General features: G+C 38.9%; 1 protein-coding gene across 3 annotated transcripts in view; it reads right to left on the bottom strand.

Moving 5' to 3' along the window:
- Positions 1-814: 814 nt before the first annotated feature.
- The window catches only part of adamts6 (ADAM metallopeptidase with thrombospondin type 1 motif, 6), an 87,698-nt gene continuing 60,860 nt past the window's right edge, over positions 815-27,652 (bottom strand). For all 3 annotated transcript variants that reach the window (XM_082157415.1, XM_082157416.1, XM_082157417.1), the window contains 9 exons: positions 26,890-27,013; positions 24,023-24,103; positions 20,646-20,809; positions 19,258-19,396; positions 16,782-16,911; positions 13,444-13,648; positions 13,177-13,353; positions 8,147-8,303; positions 815-4,949 (listed from right to left, as the gene is read on the bottom strand). In XM_082157415.1, coding sequence (XP_082013541.1) covers positions 4,840-4,949; positions 8,147-8,303; positions 13,177-13,353; positions 13,444-13,648; positions 16,782-16,911; positions 19,258-19,396; positions 20,646-20,809; positions 24,023-24,103; positions 26,890-27,013 — 1,287 coding nt within the window. In that variant the 3' untranslated portion in view covers positions 815-4,839. The remainder of the gene's footprint in view (positions 4,950-8,146; positions 8,304-13,176; positions 13,354-13,443; positions 13,649-16,781; positions 16,912-19,257; positions 19,397-20,645; positions 20,810-24,022; positions 24,104-26,889; positions 27,014-27,652) is intronic.

The raw sequence follows: 27,652 nt of genomic DNA, 5'->3' as shown, positions 1-27,652 counted from the left end.
ACACATAAACAGATGTGCATGACATCATCGTCTTCAGAGATTCACGTTTTTGTTGTTTACAATGAGACTGTTTTCAAAAACTTGCACTTTGAAACCCTTTTTCAAAAGTAAGCGTTTTCAGGCACCCAAAACGCCATTAAAAGGCATAAAAGGTTTTAGTTGAATACGGTGTTAAGTAAACAGCCCCTTAGTTACCTGGATGGTCAGTCTGACCAATCAGAATCAAGTATTCAAAAAGGTTTTTAATAAGTGATGATAAATATTCCTGTTGAGTGTCATGTTTGATTTGTTCTGTAGTGTCATATTTGAATTCCCAGTGAAGAACTACACTACCCATGACCCTAACGAGAGAGATCTTCCAATCAGTGAAGTCGCTGGACGTGGAAATCGCAGAAAATTTCTCAGCAGCATACAATCCCATAAAGCAATGCAAAGAAAATAATCCAGTCCGTCTCCCTCAGGTGGTCAAGGTTTGGCTTGTTAGCAGGTAGTTGTCGTAATTACATGCTATGCTAACAATAGCAACTTTATCCACAGATAGTTAAACGACTTTAAAGAAAGGTTTAAAGAAAAAAGTCAGTAAAGATTCAGAACACTCTGGACATTCAGCAATATCTTCTTGTGTGTTCGACGGCATAAAGAAAGCAATTAGGGTTTGGAACAACATGAGGGTGAGTAAATGATGGAAGAATTTTCCTTTTTGGGAGAATTATCCCTTTAATGAATGAGCCTGTTGTTCTCCGGCAGTAAACTCATTTAGAATTACTAGGCATTTGTGGGAGACCACAGGAAAGAACATCTAAGCAAACACAACCCTTTTAAAGTCATTTTATTCAGGATCCATTACATGTTGTAGGATTCACCAAGGGTACAAGCCAAAGGACTGAGAATGTTAAAGTTAATATATTTTTTTGCTTACCCTTTGACACCATTTACCATTATTTATTATAATTATTATTTTTGTGAGCACTGGCCCTTGAGAAACAGTGCAGTAATACCATACCGACATACGCACACTCAAACTCACTGACTCACACAAAAGCATTCTGACGTATTTTAAGAGCGCCCTAGTAGCAAAAAATACACATTCAAACTCACATTTTACTAAAACAAGATCGTGAAGGGTGTTATTCCACTGCATCGTTTTCACTAGACTAGAGTTTGGTTTGCATGCAGTGAAACATACATAAGACAAGTGACACATGGCAATAAATTAGCATATAATTTACAAATGAAAAAAATTAGTAACAGTGTACCAACATTAATAATACTGAATATAAAATGTAAGCAACTATTCACAAAAATGCAAAACTCTCTTCTATAGGTACAGGTTAAACAATGTGACATTCAAAGACACAAGTTCACAGCGATCAGTACCAGTTTCATTGAGTGTCTTATTGAGAGTCCGTGTCCCAAAGCCAGTAAACTTGTACTTCAAGCCTTAGGATTTTACCAAGCACAATATCTGGATGCTCGGCATGTGTGGCCTACAGTTCCGCTGTTCAAGGTTCACTCTTGAATAATCCCAGTTTAAACATTTCATAACAATACATATCCAATTAATGTTGTTTGTGGCTACAAAAGAGTAGCAGCAGCAAAAGTAAAATGGTTGTATGATTAAAAACATAAAACTGTCCCATAATTCCTCAAAACTTCAATAATCAATTGTGTCCCATAACAAAGGGGAGATCTACGATTGAGGTCCCCCAATGCTCTATAATTTGATGTTCCCTTGGCTAAGAGAGCAAGGTAAAGTCACTCAGTCGTGGATGGTGGAAAACAGCAACATGTAGTTGGTGGAATGTTAACTTACGATCTTAAACCAGTGTGAGGTAAAAAAACAGAAAGGAAGGAAAGACAGAAAAAATATGCTTAAGCTCTGTTCCAAAACTCAGCGAGCTGCTTTTCTGTCTATGTCTTAGTGAGTCAATGAGAGACAAATTTCAATTGACAGGAAAATCGACCAATCATATAGTCCCTTTTAATGGGTGGGGCTTGTTATCACTGAGTGTATGATGCGTTCCGCCTGCTTTGAGGAACACGATCAAAAACTCCCCCCACTAATAAAATAGCTGGCGCTATTCGCCATACTCAAATGTTTGCTTGTGGCATTTCTTGTCAAAGGTAACATGCAGTATTATAGAAGAGGACACAGTAAGCTAGGATGATTTTAAGCCGAGTTTACTCTTTTCCCGATGAGGGAAGCTGGCGAGAGGGCCAAGGTTCAAGAGTCACTGTTCGCTACTCTGCCACATAAATAACATTCGTAAAGTGCACAGGAAACTTGATTCACAATTGATTCCAGTAGAGTTTAATGTTAGCATGTTGCTAAGTTAATGCGTAATAGTCCAACAAGCATAAAAATGCACAGCACATGAGTACTGGGTTCAATTGTATTTTTATCTATTTTTCATACTCTTCAGTATTAAGTCAAATATTTATATTTCTCACTTAGTCTGCAATCTACAATGTTTTACATTGAGATCAACACAATGCATTCTGGTATTGCCTTTGCAAAGGAAATATGCTATTCTGCCTAAAAGCGCATTAAAAAGGAACTGCTTACTTTTTGGAACAGTCTTCACATCAGGAACGCACCTATGATGCCTTAAAAAGCTGGTCTAGGTAGGAAGTTCACTAGAATTTGGAACAGAGCTAAAGTATTCTTGGTTTTCTGTCATCTGCTTAGACCGCATACCCAGAATGCATCAAGGTCTTACAGCACCATGGGGCCAGAAGAGCCGCCCACTCAAAAGATGAACGGAAGAAGGGCAGTGGAACAAGCCGTGCTCCACTGAGGGAAGAAAAGCACCATTGAGTGTGGAGGGTTTAAGAGTGTGGGCTGGAAGCTCTGCGATCTCAGGGAAGGAGGAAGAGGAGGTGTTTTGGAGGTAGTCGATGGCAAACCGGATCTGGCAGGTTACCCAGGCACTGGCCCTTCGCTTAACTCTACTAATGCATCAGCATCACAGACCAGGAGATATCCAAGCAAGTCATCCCATGCTGATGAATTGTCTGTGTATACTGCTGATAATGTGGCGGATTGTGGCTGCAGCACGCATTTTATGTGAGAATTATTGCGTCTGGAATACGGCGGGCCCCGGAACATATGCATAGATGTCAGAACCCCAGAATTTAAAGCTAAATACGGATCCATAAAGCAGAATCACGTCAGAATCGCAATTAATGTCTCTCTGGTATCCACAATAATTCTAGAGACACAACAGAAGAAACGTCCCTTTGGAACTAATCTGATTTTCAGGCCTTGTTCGAGTGTCAGACAATGGTGGAATTCTTTGGCCTGTGGTCATGTGATTCAGCTCAGTAAAACAGGTGACTAGCACAACTGAACATCTGGACTCTGAAGCTCTAATTGAGATTTCTCCTGCACAAATTCAGCACCCAATCACACTACCCTGTTTGTCTTTGGCCCTTGGGTCTCAATGTTATTTTAGAAAGTTATTGTCAAAAGTGTAACAATCAGGGCTGTCAAGTTTAGAAGCTCCTCAACTAATATAGCCTGCCGCTAACAACTCCGAGGTCAAGGGTTGTAGTCCTTGAATTCAATGCAAGTCATTCTGGATAAAAGTGTCTGCCAAGTGAGTAAAAGTACATAGAAGTTCCAAGTTATTGATTTCAATAAAAACCACATGCATATCTAGTATTGGGTAACTCCATTTAACCACAAAAATAAACAGTTGAGCTGACCAACACAGGCTCTAACCATCTATACCAGGGGTGTCCAATTCTATTCATAGAGGGCCACTGTCCTGCAGAGTTTAGCTCCTACCACAATTAAACATTCCTGAACCAAGTATTTGAAGAATTCAGGATTGCTAGAAACTTCCAGACAAGTTTATTGGGCAGGTTGGAGTTAAACTCTGCAGGACAGTGGTCCTCCAGGAAGGGAGCAGGATTGGACACTCCTAGTCTATATATTTTTTAAATCAAAGGTCAATTCAATCTCTACCAGGGGTAGCCAACCCTGCTTGTTGAGGGCAAAATTACAGGCAGGTGTGTTGAAACTAAGTCTGCTGAAAGGTAGCACTCCAAGAGCAGGGTTGGCTACCCCTGATCTATACCTATTTGTTTTTAGGGATGGAAAGTATCATTTGAGTGGAAAATGTGAACATATTTATACCCTAAAGAGGCGTGCGTTCATGTCACCAAGTCACTGTCCTGTCCATTGTTCGAAAACGTTCCTATCATGTGGCAGATCACGTGAGTGGCAGTGTTCGCACTCCCATTGTTGGTTGCGGTCAGTCTCTGATGCTCATGTTGCTTCAAATCGCCAACTCTTATTTAAAACAAATGACTTCCAATTGCTCTGATGCTGCCAGCGTGAGCAATCGTCATCGTTTCAAATGCCTCTGAATGCAGAGTTGCAAACAGAACCGTGGGAGGCGTGTTTATGTGAGACAAGGGGATATACCAACATCCCAAACTCCTGTAGATGGGCGCCTTGAAGTAAACCTCTGCCGTGCTACTTCTGTGAGCGTTGTGTCCAGCACTTTGGATTATAACAACAGAAAGACATTGATAATAATAATAACCTTTAGCAATTATTATTATTATTATTATAAAAATAACAACAATAATGATCATTTTATACATTCCCACTTCACAGAAGTGAAAATAAAACAGGTGTCAGCGCAGTGCTGAGCAGTGGTTTGGGTTCCACAGGGCTAAAAGCAGTTATGTGTGTGTTGATGAGCAAGAGAGAGAGGCTTCCTTCTCCATGCCCAGTGTTGACTCCTCCAACACTGGTCTGCTTTTCTCACTGCCAGTTTTCTCTCTCTTTCCTTGTTGCAGCATCTGTCTCTGCTTCTCTCCGCAGGGTCAGTGTCCTTGGCACGTCTTGCAGCACATCTGCCTGAAGTACGCACGGCTGCAGAACTTGAACTTCAGCACCAATGGGCAATATGCCACCTTATTTACGTCTTTGCACTCTAGGGGAAGAGAAAAAGGTGGAATAAGAAAGGATACGAGAAGGAGTGAGTAAAGTGGTCGATGCTGGGGAACCACAAAGGGGAAACTTTTAGGCTTGTGTTAAAGGGATGATTCACTCCAAAATTAAAAGTCTGTCATTATTTACTCGTTCCAAAATGTTGTTCCAAACTTAGTGGAACACAAAAGATTAAATTGATTTGGGACTGTCAAGCTCCAAAATCAGAATAAAGGTATCTTAAAAGTACTCCATACGAGGACATACTTTTGTGCGCTGTATTCCAAGACTTACAAAGCCATGATATATTGGATTTGTGTGAGAAACACACTACAATTGAAGTTGCTATTCACTCAAAATCTTTTCAAAGTAGCCAGGATATACTTCAAGCATTCACCATTTGAGTTCCACGGAAGAAAAAAGACAAATGGGTTTAGAACGACATGGAGGCAAGTTAATAATGACAGACTATTCATTTTGGATTAACTATAGCTTTCAAAACGCCAAGGAATATGGACCTGCCTATCATTTAATCAATAGCATGTTTGCATTTCCTCTGAGGACAACCTTTTGGGTTCTTAGAATGCAAGTCATATTTTAGATGTCTGTGTGAATCCAGGTGGTAATCGGTCCAGGGTTTTAATACACTTGTGAAAGGGAGCGCAAATGGAAAGACTCAGAATTTGTCGTCTTCATCACAGGGATGATATTTAGCGGTCTATATAAATCTCACTGTCCCGTCACCGGACGATGGTACAGTGTCAGAGGGATGTTTTACAGCTTGGCCTGTGCTAATGTTCATTTCCTGTCTATTCTAACCTCTTTACATTGTGTCCTAATCAGATGCAGCATGATCAATTTCCAGTAAGTAATTTTTGTTGTGCAAGATTATATCCCTCTAGTACCCCAATAAGTAGTCTCAAAATGTAACAAGTTATAACTATCTAATCCAATTAGCCTTTCCAGATATCATTTTGTAGCAGAGGTAGCTACGAATAGTAAATTGAACAAATAAGCAGTGGTAGTGTAGCATATGCCATATATACTAAGCTAGAATGATAATGAGTTAATGGTATGCTAAGGTTGCAGGCTAATCTGTTAACAGCATACTAAGCTAGCAGGCTCTGGCCCTGTTTACACCTGGTATTAAGATGTGTTTTGGTTGATCGGATCACAAGTAGACGAGGGAGACACATTCCTGTTTACACCTGATGTTTTAATCTGTCTCTCTTATCCACTTCCCCTTCTGTCCTGATTTCTTCAAGGGGAAGGTCTATGGACAGGGCTTTTTCAGATTTTTCCATCAAATGGACAAAATAAGCGTGTGCAATTTACATATGAATGCGCCCTGAGACGCCGGAAAACACACAGAGAGCAGCAGCTTTAGTTTCTGTTCTGACAGACGCAAGGCCAGCCGAATGCTTTGAGTGTGTGTTAGAAATCAGGAATGGTGAGAGAACATTGTGCTTGATACGTTTTTCATCTTCAAACCAAACTTGTATCTCCAGCCGACAAAGTTTAAATCTCGTCTGGCTAGTGGGCTCCCCATAATGTTTATGCATTAGGTCAGTAGGCGGAGAGAAGATGGTCTTTTGTGGCTGTTTGAACACATTCGACCACATGAGTGTTTACACTACAAAAGCAATCCGGTTGAATGCGTCTTCGACTACTTCTGGAAGTGGCCGAAAGTGGACGTTTTAGATCCCGTTTACACCCGTATTTAGTCGTCCAATTGTGATCCGATCGAACAAAATGCATCTTAATACCAGGTGTAAACAGGGCCTAATAGTAGTTTATAAGCTAGCAGGCTAATAATTTAGGGCTAATTGCTTTGGCCTATGCACAGCTAGTTGGCTAATTGGTTAGCTTGCAGACTGACAGAAAAAAAATTTCTTAATTAGTTTAGAGTTTTGATTATATACATTCTACTTACCCTGCATATTAACCAGTGCAAGTTTTTATGGCACATAACTTATTATAAAAGGACATGGTTATGCACATTGAATAACTGATATGTTATTCAACATAATAATTGTTTGAGCATTTTATCATAGTACCTGAGGTTGTGTCTGTAACATAAAATAAACATGCTTGAGAACATTATTTGTGTGAATATGAAGGACAGCCGGTTATTCTGCAGGAGGCGGGGCAAAGGCTCCAAGTTTAGCAATAAAATAAAAATAAGAATAAGTGGCCGTATTTTGAATGGATCTCAATGGAGGAGAGGCTTCACTATGCTGAACAAACTGCTTTTGTTGGAAAACAGCTTCTGTGTAATCTTCAACATGTTTCCCATTAAACATACATTTTGGATTGACCTATTTTTAAAGTTTATACCTGAAGAAATTGCTAGTTTTAGTAACTGTCAATTTTGCAACAGGTAGGATTTAGTGTAGGCACTTCTCATTCATTTCAATGGAATCCTCAAACAGTGATTGAATGTCGCACATCTCTGACGGAAATTCAATGATGTCAAGGTTGTAATGTAATTGGTCATCAAGGCATACATGATCCAAGTTGACCGTTATGATTTTTCCTTCTGGAAGAGCAGTGGAGGTTGGTATCTCCCAATAATAAGACCATCTCTGGAGGGAGACAGGATCTTGCATGGAAAACTAATAGACTTCCTTTGCATCAAGACCAAAACTCTCCCTTAAAAGAGGCCATGACTCAGGGCCTGGACACAAGCCTCTTAAAGTAATTAAAGCGTAAAAGAGAGCGACCTGATTCACAGCGCAGGCAGACGGCCATCTGCATTAGTGTGGCAGCGCACTAACTGGCCCTATCGCAATTATTGTGACTCTTATTAGAGTCTTTAAACTGCCATGGCTGATGACAATGAAAGTAGACATTCCGTCACTGCTGTTGATTAGGATACAACTAATCCCATTAGAGTCCATTAGGAGAGATAATCTAACGCTGCTTCCCCAGTGAAGGAATCTGAATAGGGATCCATCTCACAAGGGTCATGGAGTTTTTATTGAATCCAGGATTGTCTAAATAGTGTCCTGCCTCGATTCCAAACAGAGGTAGTTAATAACGGGCAAGAATAGAACAATATAATCCTTTGTTAATTCAAAATTGAAAACAGAGGCCACAAACTTTGTAAATGTCAACACTATGATCAAAGCCAGATGCAGCTGATACGAAAGTCGTCATCGCCGCTCTTTCATGGGATTAGCAGAAGGGCGACTGACTTACCGTCGCCACTGGAGATGGGTGTAGCGTCACATTTGCTTTCACACTGCTGCATGGTGTTGGGCCGTAGTGAGTCTGGACAGTCGGCGGAGGGCTGTCCCGTATACGACAGACACTGAACCGTCCGCATCTGCTGCCCTAGTCCACACTGAGCAGAGCACTGTAAAAACAAACATGCAATGAGACATAAATTCAGCCTGTAATCCATATCTCAGAACCATAAACTGATCATTTATTTTCATGTTTATGGCTGATAACAGATAAATGGATTATATAAAAATTCTGTATTTTGTCTAAAATAATTAAAGAAATGAATGTTTTAAATGGTACATTACAACTGAATTTTATTATATTTGATTACATTATAATATAATTGATTTACACTTCACCACAACTGTAAAAAACAAAAAGTTAGTGTACTTGGTTACTTTAAAGACAGCAGCAACAGTGAAGAGTATATTTGAGATGAAATATAAGGTGTGATGTATAAATAACAAGCAAAATTAAGATGAATCATTTAAGCCACTTTGCCACATCGAGTCAGTTAAGTTAGACTTCAGGAACTGGCCCAAAATTGTAAATAGAACAGGATTTTCAACCCATTTGTCAACAGACATTAAGTCTTGTCTACTTTCCAGCCAAGAACCATTGAGTTAAACAGGAAAAGGGATATATGAATGATGTTTAACACAACCAACATTGGTTGGTTTTTTATTTACGTAGCGTTTCGAGGTAGCAAATCTGAAATCAGATGTAATTCTGAAGTGCTCAAGGGCGCTCTTTTACTTTCTTTTACTCTGATTTCCCTCAAACTCTCAAGAAATGTATCTACTATATCCTTGAAATTCTAAAAACCCACTGACTTCTGTAAATGAATTATATGCACGATCACTGCCGCATTTAGCCTCAATGGCCAACACAACTACCGGTGCAGTGAAGTGTATGGAAATTGTGAGAAAAATACACAAATGAAAGAAAAAAAAACAGGACGAACAGGACAAAGCAATATTGATATGATCCACCTTTACGCTAAAGATATTTAAAGCTTCTGGAAATCATTACTAACATGTTACATTGTAATATACTAAAATATTATGATTACCATAGTTACTAATATATATATAATATTCTATATTTTAATATAGTTAGGTGTAATCAGCAGTTTGCTATGGAAGAATACTATACTAGCAGCTTCTGTAGTGCTGACTTTTTAGTGTGCATATAGAAGAAGCCAACCAATTAGTCTGGAGTGAGTGATTTTAAGGCATTTTTGTGTGTGGTGTCTGTCTGGCGGTCCGTGGCACGCTTGTGAATTCGGGCCCAAACTCAGTGCTCCAAAACGAAGGACCGAGAGCTACTTGTGGAATGTCATTGTAATAGTTTAATTGAATCTCTGACTACTGTCAGCTGTTCTACATTAGAGCTCTCCACGTTGCTGGAGGGAGTAAATTGCGACTGTCTGAAGTGAAACTGAGATGTATTCCAGTAGTCTCCTACCATGATGTAGCACAGTGATTCAATGGAAAAACTAAAGAGTTGCCTAGCAATCCAATCCAATACACAAATTTAGCTCATTAGTCACTGTGCTGCAGCGCCTAGTGCGAATGCCACAGAAACGCTGACGACGCATGCCAAGACAAGGATCTTATGTGGATTTAGTCATAAACACGTGTAAGACCAACAGTGAAGGACACCTCACGGGACTTGAGTGCAGACATCTCAGATGAGTTTCCAGCAGCCTTCCCATTTCATCCCCTCTGTATTAAACAGACTTTATTAGAGCACGAGTCCCTGACAGACGGGATATGTCAGTGAAGGCCTTAAGTGGGATTTGAACCAGTGACCTTTTGGCCCATGGCTCCCTTCAACAGCCACTCCATTATGAGAGACTCAGTTCATTGCAGGAATCATGGGATGGCGGGAAACTCGTACTACAGTAGTTGTCACTTCATTCGGGAAAATGGTTAAAGCTAGACTTTTGTTATATTTTTCAGATCATTAAATTATTGTTGTTCTTGTAACCTTAATTGTTGCTTATACTATAGGTGATGTGAGAAAAAAAACTCTATTATATTATATTATATTATATTATATTATATTATATTATATCATATTATAGGGCTGTTGGATGTTTGAATCTGATTGGCTGTCGGACATTCTATCTAAGGTGTGCAATTATTTTCAGGGAAACGAATGGCTGAAGTAGTTCCAGGCAGGTCTTGACCGCATTACAGTTCCATATCACTTCGCCAAATGATTTCAGTTATTTCAAAGGTCTTTACAGATTACAGCAGCAAAAGAACCAAAACCCACAACGACACTGACCAAGCAAATAAATATAGTAAACAATAGGATAAAAACGACAAATTATTTCCATGTTTTTTTGCCACAAAATTACATTTTATTATGTATGGAAAGCACATACTCTCTTTCTCCCGCTCAAAATGCACACACACAGTGCGGACACACACTTGCACAGAAAGGTGTTGACAGCGCTGCTCTGACGATTTTATCAGTAAAATAGTTTAGTAACATAAAAGCTACATGACATTTCTCACTGGCGAGGTAATATAACGCCGTTGTTCTTTATTAGTTAAGTTCAGAGACGCACAGACTCAGGTAATTCACACAAGCTTCATCTCTCTCTCTCTTTCTCTCACAGACAGCAAGATAGTGTCGGCCCAGATCCTGGGCCAACACTATCTTGCTGTCTGGGCTCTCTCTCTGGGCCCTATTTTAACGATCTGAAACGCAAGTATCAAGCGCGAAACGCAAGTAACTTTGTGGGCGGGTCTTGGGCGCTGTTGCTATTATACCGGCGGGATAAATGACTCTTGCGCCCGACGCAAATCTAAAAGGGGTTGGTCTGAAGTAGCTTCATTATTCATAGGTGTGGTTTGGGCGTAACGTGAAATAAACCAATCAGAGCGACATCTCACATTCCCTTTAAGAGCAGGCGAGCTTGTTCCATGGCGGAATGCTATTATAGCGGCGGATTTGTCAGGCGCATGTGTAAGCTAGATTTATGCCTATTTTTCACATCTTCATGGACACAACAAGATGTTTCCTCGTCTGTTAATATTTTTCCTTGTAATAATGTATGATTTGCAAAAATGAAAACTGCTGCTTCTGTGTAGATGAGAGAATCAAAGTGTATGTGCATTGTGCACACGCTACATTGATTATGGCCAAGCGTGCGCCCTTAAAATAGCATATGAATAACATGCGCAACGCGCCACTTAAGACTAGGTTTTTCCTGGTCAGTGGCGGAATTGTTTTCTAAACCTGCAAAATAGCACCAGGGAACGTTTGCGCCGAAACACGCCTCCTCTTTTCGCTGCATCGCCCCCGGGAGCGCAAGTTCATTCCCAAGTTTAATAGCATACGTGCGTCTGTGGAGGGAAAAGTCCGCTGTGCGCGGGTGCAAAATAGGAATGATACATGCGTCAGTGTACAAAGTCAATTGTGCTGGGTGTAAGATAGGGCCCTCTGTCTCTCTCTCTGTCTCTCTCTCTCTCTCTATAACTGCATTAGACTGCTATCAATGGCTCAAGCCTCCGTTTCTAGCTCTAAAGTTACGTTTTGGAATTCGCAACGGAGATGTGGGATTAGATGCGTAAGAAATTAGTCCTACACATAAGAGCATTTTAAGGACAAAAACCTGACAAATGTCTTGAAATACAACATCAGAACAATGTCTTGAGATGTGGTTACCGTAGTATAAGCAAAATAATTAATTCCAGTCCGTTGAATTATTAGAAAATAATGTAACTATAATTTACTTGTCTTTTAAAAGCCGGTTGCTAACAAGTGGCTAAATGGGACTACAGAGGTTGTCTGGGACTGGAACAGGTAAACTCATCTACTCACTAGTCCACTTTCACAACCTCATTTATAATCACGCCCTTGCAAATTATTCTTACTTAAACTTTCCAACTTGTAGATTTAAATAAAGACTGAAAGAGTTGTTGGAACCTTGATGGTGATGTTAAAGTCATGTGACTGTGGTGTAGTTTGTTTATCACCTACATTTAGCTTTTTATTTCTGGTGATTGTATTTAGGCTTCAAAATTTTTGTTAATTTGTGAAGATTAAAACAATGAACAAAATGTGTAACAATCATGAAGTTTTGTTGGTCACAGAGCTTATGTTCTGCAATAATCCAAAAACCTATTGGGCTTTTGCTGAGGGAACCAGGGTGATGCAAACTTCTATTTTTCAATCTCTCCTTTTCAACTGCCCTACATTTTTTTCTCCCCTTTTGGAATACTACCTGTAAAGAGGAAGATATTATTATTATTATTATTTTGTTTATACAGCATTTTTAAAAAGATTTACTACAAGACACCACAGTTATCCTGATCCTATCCTTATTTTCAAGAGAGAAACCACAGGGCCGTCTGAGAGTGATATGTTTTGTCTTTTTAAAAACATATTCTTGGCACTGACAGAAAACCTTGTCAACCGCAGAGATAAACTTCAAACAATCTGGATGATATTACCTCCACTTACACACTCTTGGGCTGTTATACTCGCTGTCACTCACGGAAACACACGTCACTGGCTTTCCGGAGGCTCTAGTTTATCATACGAGTGTAACTTCTGTTGACGTCAACTAAACACATGGTCTTTTTCATGCTGTATTAAAACACTTTACGCATGTTTTGCACAGAAATACTCTTTCTTTAGTTGTTCTAAATCTTAACGACACGTCAAATACTTACACAAGGCTGCATTTGCTTGTAGTTTACAGTCAACATGAAACCGCATTGATTTTACTTCCATAATATGAGATGTATATTGGAGTGAAACAATATTCTAAGTAGGATGGTACTTGATTGGATCGAAAAAACTGGCCATTACATACCAGAATGAGGCTAGATGTTTGGAGGCGAGGAGTTGAATATAAGAGTGCTTATTTTTCAGATTCAGATGTATAGCATATACACTACCGTTCAAAAGTTTGGGCTCAGTAAGATTTGTTTCTTCTATTCAACAAGGATGCATTAAGTTGATCAGAAGTGACCTCATACCTGTCCCCATTCTCCAGGGATCCAGCGTGGCGGCGGACAGCGACCAAGGCTGCAGCGGATCCGGACCGGAGGTTTGTTATGGTCCGAACAGAGGGCTGGTGGGAAGGTTTTGGTCAGGTCGCTACTTTTACACAGAACAATACGATGCTTGAAGCCAGGGCCACACTTTGGGGTACACTACAGACAAAAACACAACACAACAATATGAAAACAACTTCACAAGAAGATTATCCGAAGACTTTATAGATGAAGAACACATCAGGTCACCTCAGACCAATCCAACGTCACCCACTGGGGTGGGCAGGACTGATTGTTGCAGGACTCTTGCTCTATTGGTCGATGGGTCAGACAGTGGCTGTCCTGCAGGGTCTCCTCCTCGGTGGGGTCGATTTTACGTATACACAAAACAGTGCGTGTTCGGATGCCTCCGTCACAGGTTTTCCCACATTCTGACCAGTCACCAATAAACCACCTGAAAACACACAAAATGGGAATTCTCCATCCGTAAATATTTATTATATTATTAAATTAATATATTTAACTACATTTTGCGTGATTTCCTCAAAATATATATTTAGTATGTATTGCATATAGGCTACCCCTCAGATATTTTATTTTATTTAAAGTAATCCTTTTATTAAGCAAGGATGCCAAAAAATTATCAGAAGTGACAGTAAAGACAAAAGATTTCTATTTCAAATAAATGCTGTTTCTTTTTTACTTTTCTTTTTTTTTTTCAAATAGAAAACCATGTCTTTGTTACAGTGTAATTATGCATTTAAGTACTGTGTAATAATAAATAACTACATGTAATTACTATAGGGTTAGGATTGGGGTGTGGTTTAGGGTTAGTTGCATGTAATTATGCATAATTTATAGTTATTACAGTAACTACATGTAACGTGTAACAAGGACACTGTAAAATAAAGTGTTACCAAATACATTTATTTTGAACTGTAATAATACTTCACAACTTTACTGTTTTTACTGTTTTCTTACCAACCACAAACTTCTTTTCACAATAAAATCAATAGATATGTCTTTGCAGTGACTGTCACTCACAGCTCCGTTTACAATCTCTCAGTGAAAAGCAACATTGAAAAATCCATCAAGATCTTGATTTTGATATATTAGCTTCAGGGGCTTAATGCAAATAATGCCTTGCCACATAGTGGCCTAAAATTAGCAAAAAGAGAAACATTTGGCATAAATGGGCTGAAACGCCATTGTATTTACTGCTCAAAACCATATTAGTACTCTCAATTGGTTTTTGGACTCTGCAAATGCACTTTGTTAAGGTTCAACGCCTGTGAACTCCACACAATGGCAACAACAATTCCAAATTTGCATTCAATTTGTCTTAGTTTTTGGCAAAACTACTCCTACACTTTAGCTGGGCTGTGGAATACAGACATTTTATATAACCGTGTCTTTTTATCATTTGTTACGGCTGAATTAAGTTCTGCGTGGTTTGTTTGCATTCTCTTGGCGATGCTCTGATAAAGCCATGGACTATGTGTCTTATGAAACGCTACAAGTAAAATAAAATTAAAGCTGAACATAAATTAATAATGAAATAAAACCTGTCATAATCTGCAAGATCATTAGAGAGAAATTACCTCCCCAAAAACAACAGGGTGTTCTCAAATGACCATTACGACCCTTTCTGGGCCAGAGAATGCATTCCTCTGACATCAGGTGGAGATGGAAATAGATTTTAGATGATGTTATTAGCGATGCCCATCTTGGGGTTCAGGTTCACTAAACCCTCCACTGGCAAGATGCAGGAGTGCAGAGGCCAAAACCATTTAATTCCTCCTTCCAATTTAAAATTTGCAGACATAAGTGAACTTTGCTCAGCTGCTCGCCCCATTGAAAATGAGTGTTAAGTGCGTCTGGCCGCCGCACACACGCATACTCCACACACGTTTATGGATATTGTCCCTTGAGGGTTCATAGATTCTGCTAGCCAATACAATTAAACGCAGGTGATCACTCATACTTTTTTGGATGCCTTTAGGATTTTGGCACCAAAATCCAAATGAAAATAGGCAACATATGAAGAAATAAATCATGTTGCTTAGTTTTTAAGCTGTCTTCAAAGAAGCTCTTTATGGTCGGGGGTGCTATGAAGACAAATGAAACATTACGGGTTGTGGGCCTTTGCACTTTTATTGCTAAGCAGCTATGTACTATTATGATAAGACTCATCAAAACAGAATACAATTTCTGTATTTTTTAAATAATTGTTTCATCCTAGGCTGACAAAGAGAGCAAAACCACATTATAAACCACATTTTTGGAAAATTATATATATTTATATATAAGGAAAATGATTTAAAAAAAAACTAGATTTTTGCATGATGTAAATAAATGAAGCCTGTTTTTATAACAATTAAGATTTTTAGTTACACTATTTCAATGGTCCACTTTAGACATTCTACTAACTATGGCCCGGTTTCACAGACAGGGTTTAGATTAAGCCAGGATTAGGCCTTAGTTCAATTAGGACATTTAAGTAGCTTTTATAAACGTGCCTTAGAAAAAAAAACAAAAAAAAACATTACTGGTTGCATGTTGACACAAAACAATGGTACTGATCTATTTTAAGATATGCCAGTGCTAGTTGCTTTCAGTTAAAACATGCATTTTAATCTGGGACTAGCTTAAGCCTTGTGTGTGAAATCGGGGAAACAAGTAACTTTGCAACTACATGTCAACTAGCTCTCATTGTATTAGTAGACTGATAAGTTAGGGTTAGGTGTTTGGGTTCGGGTTAAGGCTGGAATACACTACACTGAACCCATTTTAAAACACAAGGCATCATACACTTGCCGACTTTGTAAATAGTTACAAAGTAAAAACTGGGCATCATATACACTACGACTGAGGATCACACACTACTAGACTTTCAAATAATTACGAACACAACAAACTCACACAGAAACGTGACAAATGAAGACCTTATGTGTTCTAAAATCAGCTCAAAATATTAAACATGTTTGATATCCTCCATATGAATGGAATCAAACTTTGAAGTTTGCTCTCTTTGTCATTCCCATGATGCAATAATTAATATATTATCTGCATTGTAAAGTACATTTGTAATACGATAATAGTATTCACTGTACTGAATTTAGTTGATACTGTTATAATATATATATATATTTTAATAAAAATACAAATTGGCAGAATGATATTTCATCATTACAATATTGAGATTTTTTTATTTTATTAATTTAAGGCAATTGTGCAAATTGTCATAAAAAATGTCCCACTGCAAAAAATAAATAAAAAATAATATTAATAATAATAGTTTTCCAGTTGTACATGATGTAATGGTTATAAATAGGCTATCCTTTATCCTATTTAATCACAAATTAATCACATCTGTTTGGGCTGAGAAATTACCCCAAAAAGATAATTTAAAGTCATTATTGTGTTAAATGAGAAAAGCATCAAATTATAAGACATTATATTATTTATATATTATATATTTTTTTTATTTAAATTTAAATTAACACATTAAATCGACAGCCCTGATACTTATATATCTCTGTTGTTTTGTTTCCCCAATCAATACGCCTCAAAGTTGCTCTACTCACTCGGGAGGGCAAGGCTCTGTGTTACAGGGCCGCTGGTTCCCTGGTGGTTTGCTGTCCGAGTCACAGTAGCTGTTTTGGACCACGGAGTTGTCATCCAGTCTTTTACACACCACCTCCTGCTTCTGCGAACCTGCAAAAAGACAATAAAACATCAGTTCATTCATCTGCCTCACGCTTTCAGCTGCACAATCGTTTTCGGCACTTCAGCAGCTCGTGCGCAAAGCGCTGTGTGGTCGGCATCGGTCCCTGAGGTTAAACTAGCTCTGTGTCTCTTCTCTAGGGGTCCGCTTGCTGACAGAGCACTCTGTGTGGATAGAGGCACGGAGGTGATATCAATTTTCCCTCCGTATTATATCTAGGTGTGTAAATGCCTCGGTTGAAGTGAGTGTCTTAGTGAATGATTTTTACAGAGAAGCCAATCTTTTCTTTGGCTCTTGGTTGTGAAAAGTGAGCATTACCACAGTAATGGCAGAGTAGTGCGCTATGCTTAGCACTAGAGGCCATTGGACTCTTTGGGGCCCATAAGGAAAGACATTAGCCTCCAGTTAAGCCGGTTTATGCCAAGCTTGGCTAGCGCGCAAGGCCACCTTGTGAGGTGGATCTAATAGCTGCCAGTACGGCATTCTTGACTGGGTAACCGAAATAACAAACTACTCCGGTGGGAGCTCGATGAACCCTTTCAAGATAAGAGATTTCACTAGTACCGATTTGATTCACTGAAACCAGACCAGGGGGTAAATGTAATATCTCACGACATCATGATGTAAGACCGTTATCTTCGTTGCACATAACGATCAAAACAATAAGACGGCAACATTGAAATTTAATGGGAGTTTGTAAAAAAAAAAAAAAAAGCAGGAATCAAGTCCAAGTGTCTGAATCACAAATCATTTCAAAAAGAATATTGCTGAATTTTATGGCAGTTCGCTTGGTGTTCAAATGCTCCCTGTGTGGCTTGCCAGCAGAACAGCCGGGAGTTGTATTAATAACCTAGAATTTCACAAATGACATAAGTGTTGCCCTGGGGTATTTCCATATAAACTAAAATGTGTTCAAATGAATTGAGCAACGAATGAGGTTGAGTTCGCGGCGCTCTGTGAAAACCCTCAGTGGACTAGCCTGCGATGTTTGCATTTTTTGGTGAAATATAACAAGTGCTTTGAATGTTTTCAATGGCCATAACTGAAAAAAGGAGAGAGGAAAGCTATTTATTGTTGTAAGAAAGCCATTTATTTCGGAGGAGCCTGAACAGTCTGGTCATATTTGAGGTGAGGGCTCACATTTACATGTGGTTACGACATTCAGATGTTGAAATAAGAGGCAGCCTTTCTGCTCCCTGCACAACTTGTCTGTTGGCGGCACAAATTGGTGAACCATAGTCATATGTCAGATAAAAATACAAATTTTTATCATTCTGGGGGATTTTTTTTTTTTTAATAAAGAAATGATGACTCTGAAAACACCAGCATGCATTTCCAATCCAATGCTTTTCATTATAAAAATGTAGCGAAGCAAAATAGAGCTTTCAAGCTTCAAAAAAGACATAAAAGTGCCATAAATGTATCAAAGGCCGTGGTTACACCTAGTATTAAGAATCGTTTTCATCAATCTGATCACATTTGGACGACAAAATACAGGTGTAAACGGGTCTAAAACGTTTTGAGCTTGTCCACTTTAGGCCACTTCCAGAGGTAGTTGAAAACGCATTTGAACGGATTGCTTTTGTAGTGTAAACGCTCATGTGGTCGAATGTGTTCGAACAGCCACAAAAGACCATCTTCTCTCCGCTTACTGACCTAATGCGCAAACATTATGGGAAGCGTATTAGCTAGACGGGACCTAAGTTTTGTGTTCATATGTAAATTGCACAAGCGTCCATTAATTTGAAAGATCTGAAAAAGCCAACACATTTACCAGCCCATAGACTCTCTCCGTGAAGAAACCAGGACAGAAGTGGTCAAAAGTGGACAAAAGAGACAGATTAAAACCCCAGGTGTCTCCCTCGTCTACTTGTGATATGATAGACTAAAACGTATCTTAATACCAGGTGCAAACAGGGCCATAAATACCACCTTTTTAGTACCAAAATACCCAAATTTAAGTTCCTATTTGCTGATAATTATGAAGAAAAGCAGTCCAATTCACAAATGAATCTTTCCAACCAGTTTTGTGAACTGGATGAACTGATTCCTTCAAAAGATCTGTTGTTCAAGAATCAGACTTTGCTACTTCTCTCATGAACTCTCATTTTTGAAGCTTGAAAGCTCAGTTCTTGTTCACTGTAACTGAACAGACAACTAATAGATTATTCAAAATGTATTCTTTCGTGTCCGAGTCGAAAATCCTTTAAATTACTTATGAAGCCTGCTGGGGACACTATCAAGAACATGTTTTCGTCCAGTCTTTCCATTTATTTTTCACATTTTCTCATTACTGATCAGCAGGTGCAACAAACTGTCTTTTCTGATTTTCGTACCTCCAGCACATGTTGCTGAGCACTCAGACCAGGGCAGATGGTGCCAGGAGAAGCCCACTTCATTGTCCCCACTTCCTGTACGCTGGATGGGCACATTGAACTTGTAGTGGATGCCCAGGTTCTGTTCCTGTAGCAGCACCTGTAACATTTAAAATGGAATAGGGGTTTATTTTCTGTTGCTAATATACAGGCATAACAAAGAGGTTAGTTTTGTTCCCGAATTGCAATTATTTATAGTAGATGGGATGTTTGAGTATTTTATGGTGGGACTGTTCACATTCTTGTGGTTGCATCAGCCACTCAGTGTTGTCGTGACATCATTCCTGACTGGCTCAGACTAGAAAAAATTCACCTGTGTGCAGGTTGCATCCTTCCAAGGCTGGATATGCCAGCCGAGCAACTGTCATTGAGATGAATGGGAATTCTCCAGGTATTATAGACCTCCACGATCTTAACCAAGGATTTTGGCAAAGGAAGTTGGTCTTGGATTAGTGACAAAAAGACAAATACTGAGGTCTTAAAAATGTATCGAATAGAGCAATCAATTCATTAGGAAGAGGAGATTTTTTTGGATGAGCCCAACCTCAGTTCAACTTGAACGAGCACATATTTAGCATATCACATCAGCTTTATTCCTGAATTACTTAGTCAGAGAGCTATAAATGCATGTGTGTGTGTGTGTGTGTGTTATAAATTGGAAAGCCCTGTTAACCAGTGTGGGCCACAATGGAATGGCTTGTGGTGCATTGGCCACTTGTATGTTTTCCAGCGGTGCTGCGACCAGATCCTGGTATTTCCAGCACTTTTTGTCCAGGCGAAAGCGATTGTGGTTGCCGAGACGGGGCTTTTCAGAATGAACACACACACACGCGTGCTAAAACATGTGCCCATGAGCACTCGCATTTGGCCAGACAGAGGTTTTTAGTGCAAACATATATAACAGTTAACTCTGAAACCGCTAGCTAGAGTTCATGTGAGGTTTGTACACAGATGTGGACTTTATTTAGAAGGAGCCAAACAATTTCAAACTGCGCATTCAAAACAAGCCTGCTCTACAGTATCACTACTGTGACCTTACTACATGAGCTTTTACTGACTGAAAATAACTCAGAGGAAAGGCCTGAATTGTTGTAAAATAGCCATATTTTAAAATGATTTTTGTCACTTTTACTGAAGTAAAGTGGAGAGATAACAGGAAACTACAGGTCCAACAGAGAGGAAAGGGACATGACACAAGCTAGATTGAAATCACATAAGTGCTTCAGCGCGTCTCTGAGCATCTGAACGACCTGCCAGGCCACATCTCTGGCATATACTTCTAAAACACTAGAACTACTGAGAGTACTGTGTTCCTTATAGAGAATATATAAGGATCTAGATCTACTCACCATAACCACCAGAATTTCAGTGGTGGCCCCTAGAGCTTCTAGCGACTCGGGTTCATCGGTCGGCCTCTTGTAGTGGAAGGCTGTTCCTGCGATGTCAAATTTGCGGGGCCAGTCGATGGTCCAGGCTCCGTTGATGTAATAGTCATCCCCCTCCGATTTCAAAGCTGTGACAAGTGAGAGCACCAGTTAATAACCCGACACGAGCGAGATGCTGCCAAGCTGAGAGGGTGATGTCATCGCTGTCATTCTTCAACATGACGAGCATCGTCTTACAGAGTGGCTCAGGCTTCCTGATGTCATGGCCAATTTTCACTCGCGCTTTCAGACGCAGTGCAGCTTGTAGATCTAACTTACCAAGTTCAGGTGAAAGTCTGCTTTCCTCACAAATGCCATAACTGCTCAGTTGTCAAAACAAAGATCTCATCTCAAAGCATAATTGTAGAAAAACGTCTTGATTGAGATTGGGCCAAATTGTAGAAAAACAAGGTGTTTTTTTACTCACTCCAGCTCAAAAGGACTTTTGCACCATTTATTTTTCCTAAAGGTACACCGTGTTTTTTTTGTTGAAGATTTAAACAAAGAAATGAACAGTCCTTTTGATAAATCATTCATTGGATAACACTCACATTGAAGATGAAGACTACATGACTACATCTACATGATGGGCAAGTCACTCCATCATGGAGTACAAAAATGTAGCCAAATATTATCTTGGTAGTAATATTTGGTTAAAATAGGCAAAAATAGCACACCATCAATTGTGAATTAACTGAAACAAAACTGAAAATTTGACTTTCTATTTTTTTTCCGCCATGGAAGAAAAAAAGGGAAATTTAGCAGAATGTCTGAACTGCCCTTTTCCATAAATTGAAGTATAGACTTGCTCCAAAAAGCATCATATATATGTGTAGTAAATATGATTTGTACACAAGTCTTCAGAAGCAATATTATAGATTTGTGTGAAAACACACTAAAATCCAAATTATTTTTACCTAAAAATTCAAGAATTTACATTTTTAAACTTAGTGTGTTGTGACAGGTTACACATCGATCGATGATGCCAAATGCTAATTGGTTCTTGCAGGTCTCATAACTGAAAGAGACATGGCAAGTTTTCATATAAATGCATATGCATTCATTATATAGGAAAGAGTTGTGTACAAATTCTTGAAAACATTTCCTTTTGTATTCCATGGAAGAATAAAAGTCATATGGGTTTGGAAAGACACAAGGGCGAGCAAATGATGACAAAATGTTATGCTCTCAAACTGCCAGTTATATACGTTGGCTAAAACCTACCAGAGAGATAAGAAGACAGTTGTTTTAGGTACAATTGAAATGAAATTACTGATTTTAAACATCAATGAACCAATTCTGTAGCATGCTTTCATTATTAGCCAAATATTTGTGAGACATTTGAGATCCTCATTTTAAACAGGGCTATGTGTTTGTATTCCACAAACATGCCATGTGACAAAATGTGTTTTACAATTTCCTTAAATGGGTTGCTAACGTCAGCCACTTCTGTGCCAGAACATCAGACAACTTACATTCCTCTCAAACGGCGAGAAAATCCTCCACGTCAACATGATGGACAACAAAACTCAACAAGCTGTCATACACACTAGCTATATTTATGTTTGCACTCAAAACAACTTAATTGGACCCTCTTGTTTGATTGTTTTAATTAGTTACATGGCTGGGAACTATGATGGTTTTACTCAGCTTGTGGTTGGGAAAAGACAAAAGACCCATCTTAAGAGAATGAACATGAGAGGGAAGACGGCTGTCAGATTGAACCAGATTTACACCCACAACAAAGCTTAAAACAAACCACTTCACCACTTTTGTACTCAGTAGAGCGGCACGATTATTGATAAATTGAGAATTGTTTCAAACAGAGATCACAATTCTGAACAAACAAACGAAACAAAATAACACAGCATTTAATAGAGAATCTGACAAAATGTTAACTGATGCAGTATAAAGTAAAAATGTTTGATTAATTCGAATGAATAATTTTTTTAAAAATCTCTTGAATGAATGATTCAATGGGCCCTATCCTGCACCCTGCACAATTGACTTTGTACACCGACGCATGTATCATTCCTATTTTGCACCCGCGCACAGCGGACTTTTCCCTCCACAGAAGCACGTCGGTTAACTAAGAAATACACTTGCGCTCCCGGGGGCGGTTCAGCGCAAAGAGGCGGCGTGTTCCGGCGCAAACGTTCCCTCATGCTATTTTACAGGTTTAGAAAACAATTCCGCCACTGACCGAAAAAATCTAGTTTAAAGTCAGTGGCGCGTTGCGCATGTTATTCAGATGCTATTTTAAGGGCGCATGCTTGGCCATAATCAATGTAGCGTGTGCACAACGCGCATACCCTTTGATTCTCTCATCTACACACAGATGCAGCAGTTTTCATTTTTGCAAATCATACATTATTACGATAGATAGATAGATAGATAGATAGATAGATAGATAGTTTATTATAAAAGCATACATCTAGCTTACACATTTACCCAAATTATCATACGCCTGTTTAACCAAAGTTAATTTGGGTGTGTTTCTCCATCCCCATACAACGTCACTTCTCTGTGTTTTACGGCCGTGACGAGAATGTCGGTCTCCTCGGCTGTGAACCGTTGCCGGCGCGCGCCTGGCAAATCCGCCGTTACAATAGGAATCCGCTTTAGAACAAGCGCGCCTGCTCTTAAAGGGAATGTGAGATGTCGCTCTGATTGGTTTATTTCACGTTACGTCCAAACCACACCTATGAATAATGAAGCTACTTCAGACCAACCCATTTTAGATTTGCGTCGGGCGCAAGAGTAATTTATCCCGCCGGTATAATAGCAACAGCGCCCAAGACCCGCCTACAAAGTTACTTGCGTTTCGCGCTTGATACTTGCGTTTCAGATCGTTAAAATAGGGCCCAATGACTCACTTGACTTGACTTCACTTGTTTCATTACTGGATGAATCAGCATTTTTTTTAATGAATCTCTTGAATGAATTAATGATTCAATGATAAATAATTTTTTTAACAATCACTTGTCGCCACCTACTGTTGTAACAATGTAATTAATACAGTCTTTATTTGTAGCATCATGTTAATTTCAAAAGGTGATTTACTCTATTTTGATCACTACCGTAGACATCAGTGTTTATATCTGAACTTGTATCCCAGTATTTCTGTGATAATTTGAATATTTGTACACACAACCATACTGTCATGTTCAAAAGATTGTTTGTGAAGCTATTTCAACCTACACATGACAACTTTGAATCGAGATCGAGATCTTTTAACGATTAATCGTGCAGCTCTAAACAATCATAAGCAAAGCTTCAAAAAGATAAATACAAACACTCACCAATGTAGTTCTTTGACACGGCCACTTCCCTGATTTCAATATGAACCGATCCTTTAGGTATCTGGACGACCTCCATGTAACCTGCAAAATGTAAATCTTAATTTTAAAAAATGACAAAATAAAGCAAAACCTGAATTTTACTCATAGAATGGCGAATGTACATACATGCACATCTTGTGTTAGCAGCATTTTTTGGCATCATGGTTGCCACAAACCACAATGACATTATATTTAGGCCATGGCGGTCGCCTAATCGACTTGTCTGCCCAACATACTGTATGTATTTTGTGTTCATACTTATAGCAACGGTTCTTAAATTAGCATGTTGTGCTTTAATTAGCATTGACATACTGTAAAACTCTCTGAAGTTTTTTCTTTGAATTTATCCACAGCTACAGTGGATGTCTTTGCCCTGTGTATCATCTCTTGTTGTTCTTTTAAGTGTCAAGACTTTTGAAGACATTTTTTGAAAGCTGTGTAGTTTTGCAGATTCCTTAACCGTAATTAAGGAATACATTTTGTCATTGTTGAAAAGTCTCTTTTTTCCTGCGTTTTCACTTTCAAGAACTACTTCATTTTGTCCTTGTTTAAAGCTTTATGGCAAATTCTTAGTTGTATCTAGTGTTTCGTGTAAACTAAACAGACCCGGAGCACACAGTTGTATTTGAATAGAATCCCAGCATGCTCAAAGGAAACCTAACTAACTTAGCAACAGCAAATTCATTACAAGAGAAGAATCTACACCGTACCCTTCACTCCCCCTTAAAGTTTCAGATGATTTACCAGCTATACCTTAAAAGGAGAAAACAGTCCCTTACTACAGAGAATACTTTTGGATGCGGCCCGACGATGCGTGCAATATTAGAAGTTTTATTGATTCTCTCACTGGATGATGCAATTAATACTCATATATTGTGTTACCGCTTCTATTTTGACAACTTGTTTCTTGACCCAAAAACAAAAGCTTTATCATGGTTGTCTGATGAAAAAACCTCACTGCATTTCCATGAAAAATGTCGATCTTGGCCAAAGCACCCCGTTGGCCCCCTGACAGGAGCCACTGCCAAAAAGACAATGCGTTCCTCCACTCGCTTGTGCTGTGCTTTCTTCAAGTGGGATTTCTCTAGTGGAAAGCGATTAAAAACTTGTCGCGTTTGGCAGGCGTGCGGCGCGCTCTGTGGAACGGGATTCTGAGGGGAGAGATCGGTCTGCGTCGTGCTCCAGTGGTGATTTCCAGTGGATTTCGCCACACTGTTTTATGCGTTTGAAAGGCTTTATAAACTTCAAATATCCAAAGCAACATAGACACTGACGGCAGGGACAGTTCCCCTAGATCAGGGTTTCCCAAACAGCGGAAATACAGGCAAGTTCATGAATTGATGAAAAGCTAATAATGAATAATATCCCATGTAAAATTTAAATAACTAAATAGAGCTGCATGATGATCCTGACATAGCTTAGTCTGATTATGAAATCAAAGGCTGCGATTTAATTAAATAACTTTAAATGCTGATGCGGCACATATTTTACAGTTAAGCGCAGCACTGTGTTCATGCGCACGAGCAGCTTGTGATCCACTGTTTTCAGCATTTAAGAGCGACAGTAAATGCATCGAACTCCATCGCTGCATGCATTTGGGAACTCAACCTGCGTTAGGTTTACTTTATTTACACATTTGCAAAATTTCCAAAATTTTTGTGGACAGAAGTTTACAGTTTTTCAAGTGAAATATTTAAGACATAAATATTAGTTTTGTAACTTTAAGTGTAAAATAAAATAATTATATTTATTAAATATTCATTTGTATTTTACAGTACAACAGTAATATTTCTGTCTTCATTTTTGTAATTAGAGGTAAAACATAATAATACTAATAATTATTATTTTATTTTAATTGGGTTCCTAAAACACTTTTGAGTCCACTTAAAGTCTAAATAAATGCGTACCTAATTAAAAAAATAAATAATAATAATGTACTTCACTTTACATGTCATGTGACCATTAACTATTGCGACGCCAGAGTTTATGGAAAAAGTTGCCAGCCAGCTTTTTTAAAAATCAATTTCACAAAACTTGCGTGGCCCCCTGAATGTTTTGTTGTATGAATATCAGAACATACAATATATCAAAAGAAGGAACAAAGCCTCAGCTTTCAAACCAAAAACATATTTTATTCTAGATTCAAGCATTCTTTTTTTATCAACACTTAAATGTGGGCAAGTTTCAACACAAATCTGAAAAAATCGTTTTTTTGTTTTTGTCCAAGACTAAATCCAGATCGGATTCAGAACGATGATCAAAACACAGATGGAGTAGATCAAGTCCATCAACACCCCCGAAGCGTCAAAGTCCTGTAGCTCATCCTGGGTCGAAAATAACGTTCTGCAGTTTTGATTTATATGATGTTTAATGTTGATGATCGCGTTATTTTACACTATCACTTGTTTCTGCTTCTATTTCGGCTGTGTTTTGATAAGGAGATTCTGTACTATTTCAGAAGATGCGTAATAGCGCCCCCTACCGTATAACAGTGAAAACACATAATCTCAAAAGATTCCGTCAATGGCGGGAAAAAGAGTAAACTGACATCAGAGAACTGTGAACATTGCAAATGTGTCATTAAATTATTGAAAGATTAACTTCTATTAGATTCTACTAAAATCTCTGGTGGAGCTTCAAGCCAACACCTACGTAAGGGGTTCATGGTTAGATGCTGCCTGGGGTCAAACCATCCAATATTTGTGTTACACCAACCACCGACCTACTTACCAACTCGATAGACCTAGTAAGTACCTGGTAACACATTATCATGACAATGCATACTGAATATGGGATATTTGTGAGTGTATAATCAGTGACCTCCTGACCTCCTCTGGGTAGCGAATCGTTGAACAATCCTTCGGTGACCTCACACGTGCTGCCGTCCCCGCCGCACACACGGCATCTGTCCTCCTTGGCATCCGAGCCCAGGATGTTATCACAGCCAACATGCTGGAAAGACACACAGGTTTCAGTGCAGGGGAACACAGTCGACGCGTTCTCAGACCGTGACTGTCTGATTCGAAGAATAACATGTCATTCGCACAGCTGTATCGAGTCAGAATATGACACGAAAAGACGAATGGTTCTGGTTTTGCTTCGGGACCATGATTTCACACTGGACATCAATACAGTACCAAAATGATTTACAGCATTGTACGAAATTAAATAAAAATGTCCTTTAAATCAAACAGTGAAATTCGTTGATATGACAGGCTGATTATGAAAATTGACAATTTTGTAAGTGCATAAACAATAGCAGAAGCATGAGTTACAGTATTTATAGTTCTAGTGTTTTGTTTCTAAATGTCTAAATGTCAATTGGATTTTGTTGGTTTTCTGCTCTCAGCAGCCAATAATTCACCACACAAAGCACACTGTGGTCGGCACAAACCATGTTTATCCATGTTGCGTCAAATTTTCTTTCATCTTACATTTTGTTCATGAGGGCATGTCACGCAACCTGTCCATGTTGGCATTTATCTATACTCGACTGGCTTCTACAAAATTACAGGTGAATTTGTGCCAAAATACCATAGTCTGACTGGACACGCAAGCTTTAAATAGAAATATGAAACACATTGGTACTAT

Source organism: Leuciscus leuciscus (genome assembly GCF_965113295.1).
Source record: "Leuciscus leuciscus genome assembly, chromosome: 24".
In the NCBI taxonomy this organism is placed as follows: domain Eukaryota; kingdom Metazoa; phylum Chordata; class Actinopteri; order Cypriniformes; family Leuciscidae; genus Leuciscus; species Leuciscus leuciscus.
Note: the sequence above shows the minus strand (reverse complement) of the source record. Positions and strands in the feature narration are given on the sequence as shown.